Source organism: Osmerus mordax, chromosome 13 (genome assembly GCF_038355195.1).
Source record: "Osmerus mordax isolate fOsmMor3 chromosome 13, fOsmMor3.pri, whole genome shotgun sequence".
NCBI lineage: Eukaryota > Metazoa > Chordata > Actinopteri > Osmeriformes > Osmeridae > Osmerus > Osmerus mordax.
The window spans coordinates 16,756,233-16,775,481 of record NC_090062.1 but is presented as its reverse complement, the minus strand read 5'-3'; the positions used below and the strand labels follow the sequence as shown (position 1 = coordinate 16,775,481).

Genomic DNA, 19,249 nt, shown 5'->3' with positions numbered 1-19,249 from the left:
GCCACAACACTAGGCTGTAATAATTCATCTGGACACGATAAATCATCTAGGTCGTCAAATGATAACATGAGGTGAACTGTAAATGATAGGAAGCTTAATTGGTATCATCAGTTGGTGTCTCCCCGTGGAAGGACACCCGTCATCTCCCATTGGTTCTTGAATATACGGCCACTTCACCAGCGCGCGGGGGACGGAGGCGCATTTCACACATGATCACGTTCACAGGTTGACTAATTTCAGTCATCCACTCGGGTTAAGAGTAAACAGCAACGCCCCAACCCTCGCTTGTTTGTTTTAAGTGAAGAGCGATCCATCGCGGAGCGCCGGGCTCGATTGACACTGTCTGCTGATCTGCTACTGCGGCTGGCTACGAAGGCTGTTCGCTAATACCCGTCTATCAGGGCTTTCACCGAAACACCGAGCGAGTAGGATCCAAAAAAAGACAAGAAGGCTGGCAAGAACGCCGCGCCGCCGAAGTCCGCACCCCACAATGGCTTCGGGAGACCTTTACGAGGTAGTGTACAACCCTGTCCAAAGGAAATACTCTGCGATATTGTAGAATAATGGAATTAGGAAGTAAGGGGAGGTCCTCGCGCATAGAGAAAAGCGATGTCCTAAGCCCTTTAAATAGGCGAAACTAACCAACCCTTCCAAGGTTTAGGAAGATGAGGTTCATGATTTGATCGATGTGTTGACTATACCTACTTTGTGTCGCTAAGAATGTTTATGAGTTTCGACATATAGTCTTTAGTTCACAGCTAGATTATTAGATGTGAACTCCCTATCCGTCGCGCGAGTTCAAAGTCGGGGTAAAGTGACAGTAGGACATGGTGAAGAGCGAGACTGGGTGATGGTTCCGAAGGTGCGCATGCCAAAGGAATACATTTTTAAAATATATATAGGCCTATATATATTTAAATAGCCTATTATAAGATAGCCCAGAAGTGTGGAGGTGTGACTTTTTCATTGGCTTTTTGTTGGACTAACCATGGTGTAGAATTTAGTTTGGGCTATATTATTTGTCGTTGTACATTTGGAATAGGGACTAATTTGATACTTAATCTTAATTTCCAGCGAAAAGTTGGACAAACGTTGGTTGGCAGCAGGATTGTTTGGGTTTCGCGCACCCAACACAACATTTACTCCCTGAAATAGCGGTTGGGGTTTTGGTGCTTGAAGTTGGGTAGGCTCTGAGAAGTACGTGGTTGGTTTTGTTCATGTTGTTGACTTATACCGTTGACTTCAGCCCGTCTTTATTTGAGGATTGATGTCATGGCGACCCTGTTTCGGTTTCTTTTCATAGGCTAACAGGTTGTTCGGTCCTGTTCAGCACATGTCCTACTGACCCAGCCAGGAAGACTGATGGAGGGATGTAGGCATGTTGCAGAAACACCTCACTTTATTTAGCGGAAACGCAGTGAAAGTGTGTTACCCATTTGGTTGTTGGCGAAGCAGTGGTTTCAATTGCTGTATCAACGATGTTATCGGCGTATCCACGACTGTATACAAATTGGCTCCTTACTGTACACTAGCCTACACTTGTTTTGTGGCCTAAGAAATAGCCTACTACTATTCGGTCACCGAGTAGTCTCTCATTTAGCTATGTCTATATTCTGAGAATAAAATGTCACCTTTAGGCCTACGTGTAAAATCGTTATGCAACTAAATAATATAAGAATGTAGTCTTGTTACAGGTTGTCATTGGCAATACACTATATGCGCTGATTTAGATTTTTAAATGATTTTTATCACATCGAACAGCATGACCTACCTTGTATCCCTCACACATCCTTCACTTCTCCTGTAATTTATATCACAGGCCTATTCCTAAATGACCTTTTAAGCCTACTGGGGTAACGTTGGAAATGTTGTTCGACTCCAACCTCACGTGCGCTTGGAGTGACCTCATGTGTTCCAAACGGCCTTGCAAATAATGTATTATGATTTAATGACTATTAACGGTTGTACAACACGCAGACAGTTTCCATACCCGTCTGATCTGAGGAGCATGGTTCAGAATGTTCTGTTATACACATTATATCAAGGCCTTATGGTGACGTGTCGCAATCACAGCAAGCGATAGCGACGACATAGTTTTGTTTTATCAGTTTCAAATCATCATGCATTGAGTTTGGGAAGTTGAGAATGCTTTTCGTCCTATTAATTCAAAACTAATTTATAGGCCTGGTTTAACGCAGAACATAGCCCAATTTCGACAATTCTCACAAATGGATCAATCATCAATATCAATTATCGGCACCATTTATTTCTAACTACATCGGGTTGTGAAATTGATACCAGCCTGTAACGCAGCCTACACATGGAAACATGTTTTTTAAAAGTAATGCAAAAAGTTTCCTCGAGTTAATTTCACTAGTTCACGTTTATGCGATTTTGTTAACCTCTCAAACGCACTCATGCTTAGAGCACTATGAGAGAACCAATATCATCTAGAAGTAAATACAGAATGTTCCTTGACTCTGACCACCGAAATATCGTTAGAACCACGCGCTACCTGGGACTCCCCGTTAACTCACCTGTTGAATGTGTACTCTGCTTTAGACGAGGCCATATAGCAGGGGTTCAAATCCACCCAGGGACATTTCCTGCATGTCCTCCTTGTCTCTCTTCTTCAAAATATATATCCAATAAAAAAAAAAAAAACGGAAAATATAACTGTGCACTTCAGATCCTTACTCTTATACTGTCCTTTCAGCGACATTCAACCCTGGGCCGGTTACCCCCTGGGCCGGTTACCCCCTGGGCCCGGCTACCCCCCTGGGCCCAGGTACCCCCTGGTCCTGGGTACCTCCTGCCCTAAACCGTTTCCCTCTTCCAACCCACCTGTTCTAATGAATGTTTCTTTATCAGGCTTCTGCAAGAGCTTGATGTCCATTCATTAGAATCAGGTGTGTTGGAGCGGGGACACGTCTAAAACAGGCAGGACAGGGGGTCCCTGAGGACCAGGGTTGAATGTCATTTCAGATAAACGCTGAATGAATAAATCGTCAGCATCATTGCGGATGCAGAGTTGCTGTAGCTGGTGCTAGTCGGTGGAGCCCTGGAGCCCAGCTCTGTGGAGCCCTGGAGCCCAGCTCTGTGGAGCTCTGGAGCCCAGCTCTGTGGAGCCCTGGAGCCCAGCTCTGTGGAGCCCTGGAGCCCAGCTCTGTGGAGCCCTGGAGCCCAGCTCTGTGGAGCCCTGGAGCCCAGCTCTGTGGAGCTCTGGAGCCCAGCTCTGTGGAGCTCTGGAGCCCAGCTCTGTGGAGCTCTGGAGCCCAGCTCTGTGGAGCTCTGGAGCCCAGCTCTGTGGAGCTCTGGAGCCCAGCTCTGTGGAGCTCTGGAGCCCAGCTCTGTGGAGCTCTGGAGCTCAGCTCTGTGGAGCTCTGGAGCCCAGCTCTCTGGAGCCCAGCTCTGTGGAGCCCTGGAGCCCAGCTCTGTGGAGCTCTGGAGCCCAGCTCTGTGGAGCTCTGGAGCCCAGCTCTGTGGAGCTCTGGAGCCCAGCTCTGTGGAGCTCTGGAGCCCAGCTCTGTGGAGCTCTGGAGCCCAGCTCTGTGGAGCTCTGGAGCCCAGCTCTGTGGAGCTCTGGAGCCCAGCTCTGTGGAGCTCAGCTCTGTGGAGCTCTGGAGCCCAGCTCTGTGGAGCTCAGCTCTGTGGAGCTCTGGAGCCCAGCTCTGTGGAGCTCTGGAGCCCAGCTCTGTGGAACTCTGGAGCCCAGCTCTGTGGAGCTCTGGAGCCCAGCTTTGTGGAGCTCTGGAGTCCAGCTCTGGAACGTGTAGCCTTGTGTCTCTGATGACAGGTTGTAATGTGGATGGATGTTGCTGGCCGGGGAACTCATCCACTGTCAGCTCCTGCTCCGGCTCTGGTCTGAGGGCTGTCTTGTTGTTATTTGTTTTAATCACACCTGTTCAGAGGTCTGTCTCTCTTTCTCTCTCCTTCTGTTTCTCTCTCTCCTTCTCTCTCTCTCACTCTCACTCTCTGTCTTCCGCCATCTCTTTTTCTGTCTGTCTCTTTCTCGCTCTCGTTCTCGTTCTCTCTCTCTGTAGTGCTCAGTGATGTGGGAAGCGTGACAGTTTGTGAGGCGGGAAGCTTCGTAATGGTGTCTTCATCTAAGACGACACCCCTGTTGCTCACCCATCTAAGACTACCTGATGCAGAAGCTGCAGTCATCTGTGCAGGGCTGGGGCTAGGAATAGAGCTGGGGCAAGGGCTGGGGCTAGGGCTGGGGCTAGGAGTACTGGGGCTAGTGGCTAAATTACAGGAGATTGGGTCTAGGATTGGAGAACTGGGGTTAGAGGTACTGGGGCTAGGGGTACTGGGGCTAGGGGTACTGGGGCTAGCGGTACTGGGGCTAGGGGTACTGGGGCTAGGGGTACTGGGGCTAGCGGTACTGGGGCTAGGGGTACTGGGGCTAGGGGGGTGGATCATTGTTAGACGGATCACACCAGCTCTGGGTCTCTCTCATCTGTCTGATGATAGAAAGAGCATCATTCAAGCTGAAAACCACATGCACGCACATATACACACACACACACTCTTAACACACTGACCAGCACACCTGTTGGGGAGCAGATCTGTACTCCTGCATCACTGTCTGGTCACAGGCTAGCAGGGTACAGGTGGGTGAGCCCTTCCCTCTTGTGTGTTTGTGAGCCAATCACTGCTTTGTTGCTCTTCATTTTCTCATAAACACCGGACATTTCATACTTCTCTTCCTCTCTCTCTCTCTTTCTCCCTACTTTCTCCTCTCTATCCTCTCTCTCTCTCTCTATCCTTCCTGCCTCTATCTTTCTGTCTCTCTTTCTCTCTCCTTCCTACTCTCTGTCTCCCTCCTCCTGTCTGTGTCTTTCTCTCTCTCTCTCCCTCCTTCCTCTTTTCTTTGTCTCTCTCTCTCACACACACACACACTCACACACTGCCCCGCCTACCTTGGAAGTAAGGGCTAAATCAAGCTCCATTGAAGTCTTGTGGGTGGGAGGATGTTTTGTGAAGGAGAGAGAGGGAGGGAGCCGTCCTAACTGGAGGCAGTGGAGAGAGAGGAGGCCAAAGTGCTGCTGAGCGAATGCTCTCTGGTGTGGGAGTCCAGCAGACCCTGGACCGCAGCACATCTAGGAGCTGCTAGACGACAGAGACCGTATATCTACACGATCCTCTTGTGAATGTCATGTCATAGTTAATGTGACGTCATAGTTGTGAATGTGATGTCATAGTTAATGTGACGTCATAGTTGTGAATGTGATGTCATCGTTGTGAATGTGATGTCATAGTTAATGTGACGTTATCATTCAGTGCAGAGTACCTAAAGAGAAACCCACAACGTAACCACCCACAACCCTCTTTTCCAACGTGGTTCACCCGCGTCATGCCGGGTGTGTCTGGGTGCACAGCCTCCCCCAGCCTCCCCCCCAACCTCCAGCCCCCCAGCCTCCTCCAGTCTTCCCCCCAGCCTCCAGCCCCCCAGCCTCCCACAGCCTACCCCAGCCCCCCCCCCAGCCTCCTCGTCCTCCACCTCCAGCCCTATTTCAAGCCTCCTTGCTGGGCCTCGATGAGCCCTCTGTCAGGCTGTGGGGTTCCACCGTGCTGGAACAGCCCCCTCCCACAGTGTCCCTTATCTCCCCCCTACAGTAGACACAGTGCTATCTGACATGTACCACCGTTACAACATGTACTTTCACAGATTCAATATCCCCCCCCACACACACACACACTTCCTCCACCCCCCCCCCCCCCCTCCCAAACACACTTCCTCCACTCCCTCCCCCAGAAGTCTCTACTCCGTAAACAAATCATTTGGCGTCTCCAGAGCCTCACATGTTGGAGGATGGAGTTGAAGGGTTTGGATGAAGGCTGTGGACTTGATCCCCAGCCTAGGGTGTGTATGTGTGTGTTTGAATGTGTGTGTGGGTGTGTATGTCAGTGTATCTGTTTGAGAGCGTGCTCTGAAACAGAGTTGTGTGTGTGTGTGTGTGTGTGTGTGTGTGTGAGAGAGTTTGTGTGTGAGAGTGCTCAGGAACAGAGGTGTAGGAGATGCCCAGGGTGTGTGTGTGTGTGTGTGTGTGACAAGAGAGACTTGGTGTGTATGAGCGTGTGTAGATGGAGTTGGAGGCTATTATTTGACGTTCTCTTCTGTAGATGTATCAATGCATTAGGCTTCATCAAACTCCCATGTGCCAATCACACTGAGCTGGGCCAGGGTGCAATTGCATCTATTTTTGATTCTTGTTTCAAACCCCCACAGGCAAGAATATGTGTGTGTGCGCTTGTATGTTTGCGTGTGTGTGAGCACCTCCCCAATCCCTGTGTGTGTGTGTGTTCATATGTGTGTGTGTGCATGCTTATGTGCTCTGTGTGTGCGTGTGTATGTGTGCATGTGTGTGTGTGTGTGTGTGTGTGTGTGCACAGTTACATGGTATCCCTGGCTCCTTTTCCTCAGTCTGTACGTAAAACTTTGATTGAATGTGTGTGTTTGTACCTGTATTTTTGTGAGTGTGTGCGTGTTTCTGTGAGTGTGTGTGTGTTCTACAGTGGAGGTACCATGCATAATGATGGCTTCCTCTGTGGTAATGATGGCTTCCTCTGTGGTAATCAGCCAGCTCAGCTCTGCCAAGCATTCCCCATCAGTCCACCAGGTCCTCCAGGGGAGGGTGGGAGGGGGGGAGGGGGGGGAGACGGTAGACAGGGATTGGGGGGGAGGGAGTGAGGGCAGGAGGGAGGGCGGGAGGGAGGGAGGGAGGGAGGGAGGGAGGAGAGAGGGAGGGAGGGAGGAGAGAGGGAGGGAGGGAGGGAGGGAGGGAGGGAGGGAGGGAGGGAGGGAGGGAGGGAGGGAGGGAGGGAGGGAGGGAGGGAGGGCGGGATGCCAGCTGATCATCCCGGCTCCTTTCCCTCATATTCTGTACTTCAAACTTTGATTGTGTGATTGTGTGTGTGCTCCTATTCTAGGATGTAGATACTATGTATGATGGAGTCACCATAGCCCTTCCGCCCTCACACACACACCTCCACCTTCTGAACTCACACACACACACACACCTCCACCTTCTGAACTCACACACACACACACACTCACCTCCACCTTTTGAACTCACACACACACCTCCACCTTCTGAACTCACACACACCTCCACCTTCTAAACTCACACACACACACACACCTCCACCTTCTGAACTAACACACACACCTCCACCTTCTGAACTCACACACACCTCCACCTTCTAAACTCACACACACACACACCTCCACCTTCTGAACTCACACACACACCTCCACCTTCTGAACTCACACACACACCTCCACCTTCTGAACTCACACACACACCTCCACCTTCTGAACTCACACACACACACACACACCTCCACCTTCTAAACTCACACACACACACACCTCCACTTTCTGAACTAACACACACACCTCTACCTTCTGAACTCACACACACCTCCACCTTCTAAACTCACACACACACACACACACACCTCCACCTTCTGAACTCACACACACACCTCCACCTTCTGAACTCCCACACACAGCTGTTTCCCTCCCCCACCATCACTCATAACCCCGCCCCCCGTGTGCCCTCCGCCAGGTGGAGCGAATCGTCGACAAGCGCCGGAACAAGAAGGGCAAATGGGAGTACCTGATTCGCTGGAAGGGCTACGGCAGCAAGGAGGACACCTGGGAGCCGGAACATCACCTGCTGCACTGCGAGGAGTTCATCGACCAGTTCAACGGCCTGCGTCTCCACGGACACAAGCGCCCCGCCAAGCCCCCCCGGGCCCCGCCCCTCCTTGCCACGCCCCGACCGCCCCTGCCCCCGACCCCCGACAGCCCCCGGTCGCGGCCGGACGCCAGGAAGAAAAAACGGACTAGCGGCGGAGGGGCGGGGCATGGCGGAGGGGCGGGGCCTGGTGGAGGGGCGGGGCCTGGTGGAGGGGCGGGGCCTGGTGGAGGGGCGGGGCCTGGCGGAGGGGCGGGGCCCGGGGTAGGTGGGGTTTCCCTGAAGGTGAAGAAGATGAGTGGAGGAGGAGGAGTAAAGCAGGCTCCAGGAGAAAGGATGGGACACAGAACCATGCCCACCCAGGAGGGGCTAGACTTCCTTTCCCCATCGAGAGGCCCTCACAACGGGCTCCAGAACGGAGAGGCCCCCCTCCTGTACAGGGCGCCAGCCAGGACTCACAGGCTGCCCCTGGACAGAGGGGACCAGGGGGCCAGGCTGGGTCCGGACACTCCCACAACACCGCTTAGCAATGAACTAGGTAAGAGGTCAAAGGTCAAGGGGGGAATTCACTCCACCACGAACACCGTCAAATCAGGCACAGTTGGATTTGTTTTACAGCCTGACCCATGCACAGAAGTGAGAGTCAGTCTCTCTGGCCTTTTAAACAGCCTGGCACTTTGGGAATAGTCATTTGACACTGTCTGTGCCATTTCTAATTTGGATTCCACTCAGCTTGATTTCTGTTTCCTCCTCTATTGAATGACTGTGACTATAGGCGGGAGAGGAATATTAATTTGACATTTGAGGGTAGACATTTTATCCATGCCAGTCGCGTAGACAGGGTTGCAGATCTGAGCTGCTGTTGTTCCGGTGCTGATTACAGCAGAGCACCTTCTGGCCGCAGAGTACGTCGCTGAGGCAGAGGCCATAAGGTGTGTGTGTGTGACCTTTAGCGGAGAAAGCAGGCCGTGTTGGGTCCTCAGTGGAGAAGCCTCCAGCCACACAGCAGATGATAAGAACACAAAACCGTTTCTCTCGCTGCTAGCAGGGGCACAGTCCAGGCTTCAGGCTCCCGGTTAATAATTAGCCTACATTTAGTTAGCTCCGACACCGGCGTCTTCGCACGACGAACGTGGCTGGTCAGATGATCGAATCGGCTGTAGGCATTCCGTGCGCCTGGCTGCATTTGGGCAGTGTTTGGGTATCTCACCGGCTCCAAAGCCATTTGGCCAAATTAAGCACACACACATTTGTGAATGGGCGCATCGTAAGGGAGTCTTAATGGTCGCGTTTGAAACTCGCAACAGTTTATGCGATCAAATTGTTTGGATGTGTTATGATGTTCCTGTTGGTTGTGCGACATATTAAGTCGAAGCTTAAGATTTATTGTCAAATGTATTGAGCTTCTTGTTAACAAGCTGCAAGGAGAGCTTTGACTGTGAGTTAGTAGGCCTACAGAAGATAGTAATTGTCTTAAAAAAATAAACTATTATGACAGCTTTTATTTGCTGTTGAACTACACAGACAAATGCAAATTTGCGGGCGGTTGTACGCCTGTCTTTTATCGAGCTGTCATTTTTCCATGCCGCATTCTTAAGCAGACATGGTGAGAGAAGCATCTGTCAGGGTTCAAGATTCAAACTCTTGGCTCGTCCACAGACGAAATAAAGGGACTGCGTGTGACTCACTTCCCCGTTATTGTTCTCACCAAGAGCAGCAGACTAACGTTGAATTTAACAGCTCTCGAAACTGGTTAGCAAGGCTTCTGAAATCAAGTGTGCTTTGCTAAGATAACTATGGTCAGGACAAGGGTAGACAAGCTATCGGATAGTGAAAGAAGAAACTTGATGAACAAGTATTATCCCAGAATAGGTCATCAGTTTAACTTCTTTAAAATACCCTACTGCTTTCGTTCAAGGCCTTTATTCTACTTTTTAGTCTGTCTGAGACTAGGAGACACTAGACCTCAGAGTGATTCTAGTTATCTATCTGCATACGGTCTTCGCTAACGGCATCCATTAGCGTCACTTTGATTTTATTGAAACATTTGCCTCAGTGTGTGTCCGTCAAGATGAGAGATGGGAGGTCCATGTTGCGTGTGTTTCCGACACCATTACACCGAGCCCCCAGTGGTGTCAACCGCCAACGGGGCGACTACAGTCTAACGTTATGGACGGAGATGGTGGCCGTTAAGATAGAAACACAGGTGGCGTTGCTCTGCTGTAGGCCTACGGATGACATAGTTAGAGAGCGATGTTTGATTTTGGTCGATAAGGTGTCTCGAGTTGTTTAGCTCTTTGCTGGTCTTGTTGTAGTCATGTTGTCTTGCTGCAGTTTGTAAGCAAATAAATGAGTCAAGGTGTCCTCAGGTTCAGGTTACTTAAAGGTCCCATGACATGCTGTTTTTGGATGCTTTTATATAGGCCTTAGTGGTCCCCTAATATTGTACCTGAAGTCTCTTTCCCGAAATTCAGCCTTGGTGCAGAATTACAGCCACTATGAGCAGTCCAACAATGAGCTTTCCTTAGGACGTGTCATTTCTGTGTCTGTAGCTTTAAATGGGGGCTGACTGCCATGCTTCGGTCATTTGCAAGCCATGTTGTCTCTGGAGGAAAAACCAATATCACGTTTGCAAGTCGTAGCTCATTTTCTCATTGGTGGGCCAAATTCTCTGGGCGGGCAAAGCAGAGAAAGAGGAGGTAACGTTTCCTTGTTTGAGATTTCATTTTCTCAAAGGCGGAGAAGAATACCCAGGGCTTGGTTTACACCTATCAACATTTCTAGCCAATGGGGGGACCGAAGGCAGGCTTGGGGAACTCATATTAATGTTTAATAAAAATTGAAATGTTCATGTCATGGGACCTTTAATTTTAACCAGCAGGTAGATTTTGTTTAAAGGCATCCATCTTGACAGACATTTTACACTAACACATAATACAAGAACTCTCTGTTCCAGTCGTCACTAAACCGTAGCAAATAACAAATAAAATAATTAAAAAATAATTAATTGTTGCTTCACCAGTGTAGTGTTTCCACGACTACAACAATCTGACTGATGGCTCCTGGAACGAAGCTATTTTTAAACCGTTTTGTTACTGCACTCCGGAACTATAAACCTTCTTCCAGAAGGAAGACAACTGAAATTCACTGTGTTACTGGTGGGAGTCAGTTTGTAACAGAGCCAGATATCTGATGTAACTGGGTTACAAGCCGAGTTATTTAAACTCATCAATCAGCTTACTAGACCGTTTAATAGTTTGATTAAGAGAGTTTCTTTTCTTCAAGGATAGGTTTCCGATCCACGACACCAGAGAAAAATATCAAATAAATTCAGTAGAAGTACGCTAAAATGAGTTCATCGTGGTTTCACATGTATCATGTGGTTGTTGCGTTTGAATGATGTCATGTCCAGACCATCCCTCAAACAGGGACCCTTGTGTCAGACTTCTCTCTCTCTCTCTCTCTCTCTCTCTCTCTCTCTCTCTCTCTCTCTCTCTCTCTCTCTCTCTCTCTCTCTCTCTCTCTCTCTCTCTCTCTCTCTCTCTCTCTCTCTCTCTCTCTCTCTCTCAGCTCATTTGCAGTCCTGGACATGACATGTTTGAAATACTAATATAATCAGTAGGAGGTTTAATCCAATAGAACTATGATACTCCCAGCAGTCTGAGGACTCAGGGGCTAATGTCTCCAAATGACAAAAGAGGAAAGCAGTGCAGCATGACATTGAGATAAGTCAGTCTTAAACCGTCCCTCCATGGAACATCAACAAACACCATGCCCCAAGCCAGATAGATATTGTACTGGCACATATTGCGGCAACTAGCTAAATCACCTGTTGCGTTGGTACACGTTGTACAGAACATGAGGGCATGACCGCGGTATTTCAGCAGCAGTTTCATGACAAGCTAACAGGGCAGGGCAGACAGAAGATGTGAGGTGGGAGTCTCATTTACAAAACAAAAACTGCTGCTGATCTACCTCCCCTCCCCCTCGTACTGACTCCCTTTACCTCCCCTCCTCCCCCCTGGTACTGACTCCCCCCTCCCCCCCCCCCCCAGGCTCGTCCGTGGCTAACGGAGGGATGACCTGCAGCTCCGTGAAGCGGAAGCTGGCGGAGGACAAGGCCTACGTGTTCGACAAGCGCCTGAGGTACAACGTGAGGCAGAACGAGACCAACTGTCGTTTCCGTGACATTGTGGTCAGGAAGGAGGAGGGCTTCACCCACGTGCTGCTGTCCAGCCAGACGTCCGAAAACAACGCACTGACCCCAGAGGTAGGAGAGACGCCACACTCTCTCTCTCTCACACACACACACACACACTCTCACACACTCACACTCTCTCACACACACACACATTCTCACACACTCACACACACACTCACTGTCTCACACACTCAATTTCACACACACACACACACACACACTAACTCTCTCACACACACACACTCATACACTCACTTTCACACATACACACACACTCTCACACACTCACACAGTAGATCGTCCATAAGGCAGTCTGAGCCGATCACACCATCTCCATACCCACAGATATGTGACTAGGCAGCTTGTGAGAGAAGGAATGAAGACAGCTCTGTTGTCGCCATGTCGACCTGCGGACGCCGGATGGCGGCCTGATGATAAACGACTGTGTGCTTGTGTCTCATCGAGAGGGGGAGCGGCTGTCATCGTGCACCATACGATTAGCGTCAAATCAGGGCTTTCCCCAGCGATGCTCTGCAATATCTTCTTCTCACACTCGCTCTCTCTCTCTCTTACTCTCTCACTGAGTCTCTGTCTTTCCCTCCCTCCCTCCCTCCCGCTCTCTCTCTCTCTCTCTCTCTCTCTCTCTCTCTCTCTCTCTCTCTCTCTCTCTCTCTCCCTCTCTCTCACTGAGTCTCTCTCTCTCCCTCGCTTTCTCACTTTGCCTTTGTCTCCATCTACCTCTCTTTCTCTTTCTCTCCCTCTCTCTATGATTGTGCCTTTCTCTCTCCTTCTGTCCCTCTCTCTGTTCCTCTATCTCTCTCTGTGTCCCCCTCTCTCTTTCTCTCTCTCCAGAAGTTTGTGGCCTCGTAAACCAATCTCGTGTTCTCGTTAACTGGAAAGAAGGCCCAAAGGCCCGGATGAGGAGAATCATGGACAGAAGAGAAAGAGGGAGGGATGGAGGAGAGAAAGAGGGAGGGATAGAGGAGAAGATAAAGAGCTACAGCACCGTTGAAACCCTTGCTGCTGTCTTTCATTGCTTAAGTGATCTGTGACCATCGTAAAAGTGTTTCCCCCAGGGAAACCAGGCCCTGGTTCCTGGGCCCTGGGCCCTGTCCCTGGTCCTGTAGAAAGATCTTTGATTTTCTTCCATCTGAGTTAGAGGTGGAGTGTAGCTTTGCCTGTGTCCCGTGTCACAGTCATGTCATGGTGTACAGGAGTCATGGCATCTCTCATCAGTATCGCCTCCTCCTTCACTTATCCAGGGTTCAAACCAGGGTCCTCTGACACACACACTCAACGAGCACCTTTCAGAAGCAGCTCTTTAGCCGGCTACGCTAGCAGACAGCTAGCACCTCGATGGGTGGCTGGTATCTGTGTCCAGGAGGGAGGTTTACAGATTCATCTTTGGTACACACCGGACCCCTGTTATGCTTGGTGGTAACAGCTCCTGTGATCTGTCAGTAACCCCCTGAGCCTGGGGGGTGTGGGGGCGTGGGTATCAAACAGACCCGGTCCTCCTCCTCAGTCTCTCTGTGTGTCTCGGTGGCAGAGGGGAACCGCTCTGCTAACAGGATGTGTTAGATTTAGAAAATCCTCCTTTCTCTCCCTTAGCTTTTCCTCCACTCCGCTATGCTCTCGTTTAATACTCTCTCCCGCTCTGTCTCTCGCTCTGTCTCTCGCTCTGTCTCTCGCTCTGGGTTTTTCTCGACTTTCCCTTAATGTTTCTCTCTCTCTTTTTGTCTTTGTCTCTCTCTCTGTTTCCCTCTCTCAATCTTTCACTCTCTCTCTCCCCTCGTTCCCTTTCTGTCTCTCTTATCTATATCCCTGACTCTCTCTCTCTTATCTATATCCCTGACTCTCTCTCTCTCTTATCTATATCCCTGACTCTCTCTCTCTCTCTTATCTATATCCCTGACTCTGTCTCTCTCTTATCTATATCCCTGACTCTCTCTGTCTCTCTCTGTCTCTCTCTGTCTCTACGTCTGTGAGCTTGTCTCTCTGTCCCCTGGTGTCTGACAGTGACAGCCTCAGAAGCAGAGCCGTTAACCGGTACTTTCACCGTCACCTCCCCCGCTGAGCCGGTTAGCGCTCGCTCTCCCGCTGTGTTGCTTAGAGGGAGCTTACACCCCCCCCACATCCTCACCCCCCCCACATCCTCACCCCCCCCACATCCTCACCCCCCCATATCCTCACCCTCCCCACATCCTCACCCCCCCACATCCTCACCCCCCCCACATCCTCACCCCCCCATATCCTCACCCTCCCCACATCCTCACCCCCCCCACATCCTCACCCCCCCCACATCCTCACCCCCCCCACATCCTCACCCCCCCACATCCTCACACTCCCCACATCCTCACACCCCCCCACATCCTCACCCCCCACATCCTCACCCCCCCCCACATCCTCACCCCCCCACATCCTCACCCCCCCCCACATCCTCACCCCTCCCACATCCTCACACACCCCACATCCTCACACCCCCCCACATCCTCACACCCCTCACATCCTCACCCCCCCACATCCTCACCCCCCCCACATCCTCACCCCCCCACATCCTCACCCCCCCCACATCCTCACACTCCCCACATCCTCACCCCCCCCACATCCTCACCCCCCCACATCCTCACACCCCCCTCACATCCTCACACCCCCCCACATCCTCACCCCCCCACATCCTCACATCCTCACACACCACCACACCTCCTTTCCTCCGCACACACCCCACCCCTACATCCCCTTCCTACTCACTCACTCACCCTCCCCCCCCCCCCTGCTCACTCACCCCCTACCCGCCCCTCCTCTTCGCGTTGTCTTCTGGCTCGTATCTTGACTGCCTTCCCAGGATGACTGTGTATCATATCACTAGACTGGCAGAGCGACTCGCCAACCATCTGTGTGTGTGTGTGTGTGTCTGTCTGTGTGTTAGGGTGTCTGTGTGTTTGTGTGTGTGGAGTGCTTAGTCTCCTGACCTCAGTCCTGGCAGACTAGGCCCTGGCTGAATGGAGCTGGAAAAAAGCCTTGGAACACACTCTCACTTTCGCTCTCTCTCTGCCTGTTCTTATCCTGTTTGGATACGGCACGCTACCATATACTTTACTGTCTCCTTGGGGACCTTCTCCTTGTGCTCACAGATGCTGCATGTAACACACAGACACTGGAGACGGGACACAGTCAACCTCAATCTTGTGCCGTTAGTAAAGACTGTAATCAACATTGCACAACTCTTAGACGACTGATTGCCCAACCTGTCCCCCCTGACACAGTCCCTTTGGGAGCTGTTTAAGATGTTCGTCAAGGAAAGCATACATTTGTTATATTTAGTCTCACTCGCCCCCAGGACCCTGTCTCACTCTGCCTCTATGACTGCCTCTCAGGTCTGCCTCTATAACTGCCTCTCAGTTCCTGATCCATAACTGCCTCTCTGTTCTGCCTCTATAACTTGTGTCTGCCTACCACCTTGTCTGTCTGTCTATCAGCACACCTGTCTGCCTCCCTGACTCCCTGCCTTCCTGTTTCTATGACTGTCTTCCTCTCCATGCTTTCCATCCTGCCTTTCCAATCTGCCTCACTGCCTCCCTGTTGTCTGTCTGTCTGCCTGCCTCACTCCCTCTTTCCCTGCTTCCCTTACTGCCTGCGTGTCGGTCTGCCTGCCTTTCAGTCTCTGCCTGCCTCCCTCCCTGCCTCCTTGCATGCCTCTCACCCTGTCTGCCTGCCTCACTGCCTCGCTGTCTATCTCCCTGTGTGCCTGCTTCTGCCTGCCTGCCTGCCTGTCTGCCTGTCTGCCTGCCTCCTTGCCTGCCTCTCACCCTGTCTGCCTGCCTCTCACCCTGTCTGCCTGCCTCCTTGCCTGCCTCTCACCCTGTCTGCCTGCCTCTCACCCTGTCTGCCTGCCTCTTTGCCTGCCTCTCACCCTGTCTGCCTGCCTCTCACCCTGTCTGCCTGCCTCTCACCCTGTCTGCCTGCCTCTCACCCTGTCTGCCTGCCTCCTTGCCTGCCTCTCACCCTGTCTGCCTGCCTCTCACCCTGTCTGCCTGCCTCTCACCCTGTCTGCCTGCCTCACTGCCTGCCTCCCTGTGTGTCTGCCTCCCTGTGTCTGTCTGATTGGCTGTCTGCATGGGGAATGCTGCATGATTGCAGCCTGGGGCTGTGATGGTAATCACATGTGACAGCCCCCCCTCCCAGCCACTGTGTGTGTGTGTGTGTGTGTGTGTGTGTGTGTGTGTGTGTGTGTGTGTGTGTGTGTGTGTGTGTGTGTGTGTGTGTGTGTGTGTGTGTGTGTGTGTGTGTGTGTGTTGCGTGTCACTGTGCCATGATGGTGTAGACCTTCTCCCTGTGTGTGTTCTACATGCTGATGTGTGATTATGGCAGGATGTGTAATTAGAAGATTAGATGGCTCCTCTCTGGGTTGTAGGTGATGATGATGATGATGGTAACCCTGAAGAGAAAGGTTCGTCTGATGGTATGTTTCACGTCGTTAGATGCTCAGTAACTGAAGTCTCTCTTTTTTCTTCCCCTCTCCTTCTCTCTCTCCTTCTCCATCCCTATTTACTCTCCATGTTCTGTTCCCCCCCTCCTTTCTCCCTGCATCCTCTATCTCTCTCTCTCTGTGTCTCTCTCTCTGTGTGTCTCTCTCTCTGTGTGTCTCTCTCTCTGTGTGTCTCTCTCTCTGTGTGTCTCTCTCTCTGTGTCTCTCTCTCTCTCTCTCTCTCTCTCTCTCTCTGTGTGTCTCTGTCTCTCTCTGCCCTCTCTCCCTCCTCTCTCTCTCCTTCCCTGCCCTCTCTCTATCTGTCTCGCTCCTCCTCTGTACGACTCTGTCCCTCTTGTTCTCTCTCCCTCCTTCCCTCCTCTCTCTCTCCTTCCCTGCCCCCTCTCCCCCCTCTCTCTCTCCTTCCCTGCCCCCTCTCCCTCCTCTCTCTCCTTCCCTGCCCCCTCTCCCCCCTCTCTCTCTCCTTCCCTGCCCCTCCTCTCTCTCTCCTTCCCTACCCCCTCTCCCTCCTCTCTCTCTCCTTCCCTACCCCCCCTCCCTCCTCTCTCTCTCCTTCCCTGCCCCTCCTCTCTCTCTCCTTCCCTGCCCCTCCTCTCTCTCTCCTTCCCTGCCCCTCCTCTCTCTCTCCTTCCCTGCCCCTCCTCTCTCTCTCCTTCCCTGCCCCCTCTCCCCCCTCTCTCTCTCCTTCCCTGCCCCCTCCCCCCTGTGTGTGTAGATAATGAAGGAGATGTGTCGGGCTCTGGGGAATGCAGCAGCAGATGACAGTAAGCTCCTGCTGCTCACTGGCGTGGGCAGCGTGTTCTGCGGCGGCCTGGATCCCTCCTATCTGATTGGACGGCTGTCCACCGACCGCAGGAAGGAGAGCAGCCGCATCGCCGAGGCTGTACGGTGAGAGGGGCGGGAGGGCGTTCAAATCTGATGCGCACACACACAGAATACACACACATATACATACGCAAACACACTCACACATGCATTATATACTGTATATACAGTACACACACATAAGGTATAGAGAGATATGTATACACACACGCAGCTAGTCCACCACAGTTGACCGTGTGGGTCACCTGTCCGTGCGGGTCACCTGTCCGTGCGGGTCACCTGACCGTGCGTGTCACCTGACCGTGTGGGTCACCTGACCTTGCCGGGTCACCTGTCCGTGCAGGGACTTCGTCCTGGCCTTCATCCACTTCCGGAAGCCCATCGTGGTGGCGGTGAACGGGCCGGCGCTGGGCCTGGGCGCCTCCATCCTCCCGCTGTGTGACGTGGTGTGGGCCAGCGAGCGGGCCTGGTTCCAGACCCCCTGCGCTGCCCTGCGCCTCACCCCCTCCGCCTGCTCCTCCTACACCTTCCCACAAATCCTGGGGGTGGCACTGGTGAGAACCACACTTGCAAATGTGCCCTGTCGGATTGAATTGGAAAATATTTGTTGTGGGCTTTTTTACGCTTAAAAGGAGTCAGTTTGGCAGCGAGAATATTTCACTTGATGAGAAAAGATTTTTTTTTTTTTACTACAAACAAGATTATCACTCAGATGTGCAGTTTTAGCAACGCAGCTCTGTTTTCACATAGAATAAATATAAATCGGATTTATTCCTTGACTGTGTCCGGAAATATGTTTTTTGTTTTTTTTTCTTCCGCCTTCCAAAAATCGATTAGTTTCACTGGTTTGGCTACATGAGTGATTTTGCCTCCTCTCCACCCCTTGTGCCCGCCCCCTCGCTCCGTAGGCCAATGAGATGCTGTTCTGTGGGAGGAAGCTCACAGCACAGGAAGCCTGCAGTCGAGGGCTGGTGTCACAGGTGTTCTGGCCAACCACGTTCAACCAGGAAGTGATGCTGCGCGTGAAGGAGATGGCTACCTGCAGTGCGGTGGTGAGTGAGCTCTGAACACACACGCATGTACACACACACATGCATGTACACACACCATAAAGACACACGCATGTACACACACACGCATGTACACACACACACACATACACACATGCATGTACACCATACAGACACACCATACAGACACACATGTACACACACACACACATACAAACACACGCATGTACACACACACCATACACACACACACATACATACAACTTTCTGATGGTTCTGGCAATGGTATGTGTGTGTGTCGCGGTGCAGGTTCTGGAAGAGTCCAAATGCCTGATGAGGAGCGTACTGAAGTCGGTCCTGGAGGAGGTGAACGAGAAGGAGTGTCAGCTGCTTAAACAGCTGTGGTGTTCCACCAAGGGTCTGGAAGCCCTGCTCAGCTACCTGCAAAACGAGGCGTACGAGAACTGACCCCCTCCCCCCCCCCCCCCCCCCCCCCCCCCTACACACACACACACCTCCAGAACCAGCCCTGGTCTTCCCAGTTACCTGCAGTACCCAACTCCACCAGCAGGGGGTAGCGCTGATGTCTTCACATACCGACGGTACACCTAGACTGTTATAGTCCTGAGTAGAATCTCCAGAGTTGAGTTCTTGTCCACGGAGAACATTCCGTCTGTCTGATCGTTGACAGGCAGCGAATGGTGCGCTTTCCTTCTCAGAGCACGAGGGTCAAAGGTCAAAGACGAGCACCAGCTGGTAGGCGGGAAGAGACGCCACCTGTGTGTGTGTGTGTGTGTGTGTGTGTGTGTGTGTGTGCGTGTACGTGTGTGTACGTGTGTGTACGTGTGTGTGTGTGTGTACGTGTACGTGTACGTCTGTCTACAGAGCCTAAAGAGATCACTGATCGTTTATTAATATATACTTTTTTTTGTAAACACCTTAGTTTCTCCACTACCACTGGTGTTTATGTTCGGTAGACAGGTTTGTTGACCTCGCTTTAAGTCTCCCTCTCTGT

At 51.6% G+C, this 19,249-nt stretch overlaps 1 protein-coding gene across 1 annotated transcript; it reads left to right on the top strand.

Moving 5' to 3' along the window:
• The first annotated feature begins 397 nt into the window (after positions 1-397).
• On the top strand, positions 398-19,020 carry LOC136955489 (chromodomain Y-like protein 2). Its single transcript, XM_067249201.1, has 7 exons — positions 398-514; positions 7,578-8,247; positions 11,765-11,979; positions 17,115-17,287; positions 17,568-17,778; positions 18,133-18,276; positions 18,544-19,020. The coding sequence occupies exons 1-7, from the start codon at positions 491-493 to the stop codon at positions 18,700-18,702; spliced, it is 1,596 nt and encodes a 531-aa protein (XP_067105302.1). The 5' UTR covers positions 398-490; the 3' UTR covers positions 18,703-19,020.
• Positions 19,021-19,249: the final 229 nt, after the last annotated feature.

Bases quoted from the DNA above. Each gene is read 5' to 3' on its own strand.
- LOC136955489 (XM_067249201.1), top strand. From the start codon at position 491: ATGGCTTCGGGAGACCTTTACGAG. The intron at 8,248-11,764 runs GTAAGAGGTCAA...CCCCCCCCCCAG, and splicing joins ACCGCTTAGCAATGAACTAG to GCTCGTCCGTGGCTAACGGA. The intron at 17,288-17,567 runs GTGAGAGGGGCG...CTGTCCGTGCAG, and splicing joins CGCATCGCCGAGGCTGTACG to GGACTTCGTCCTGGCCTTCA.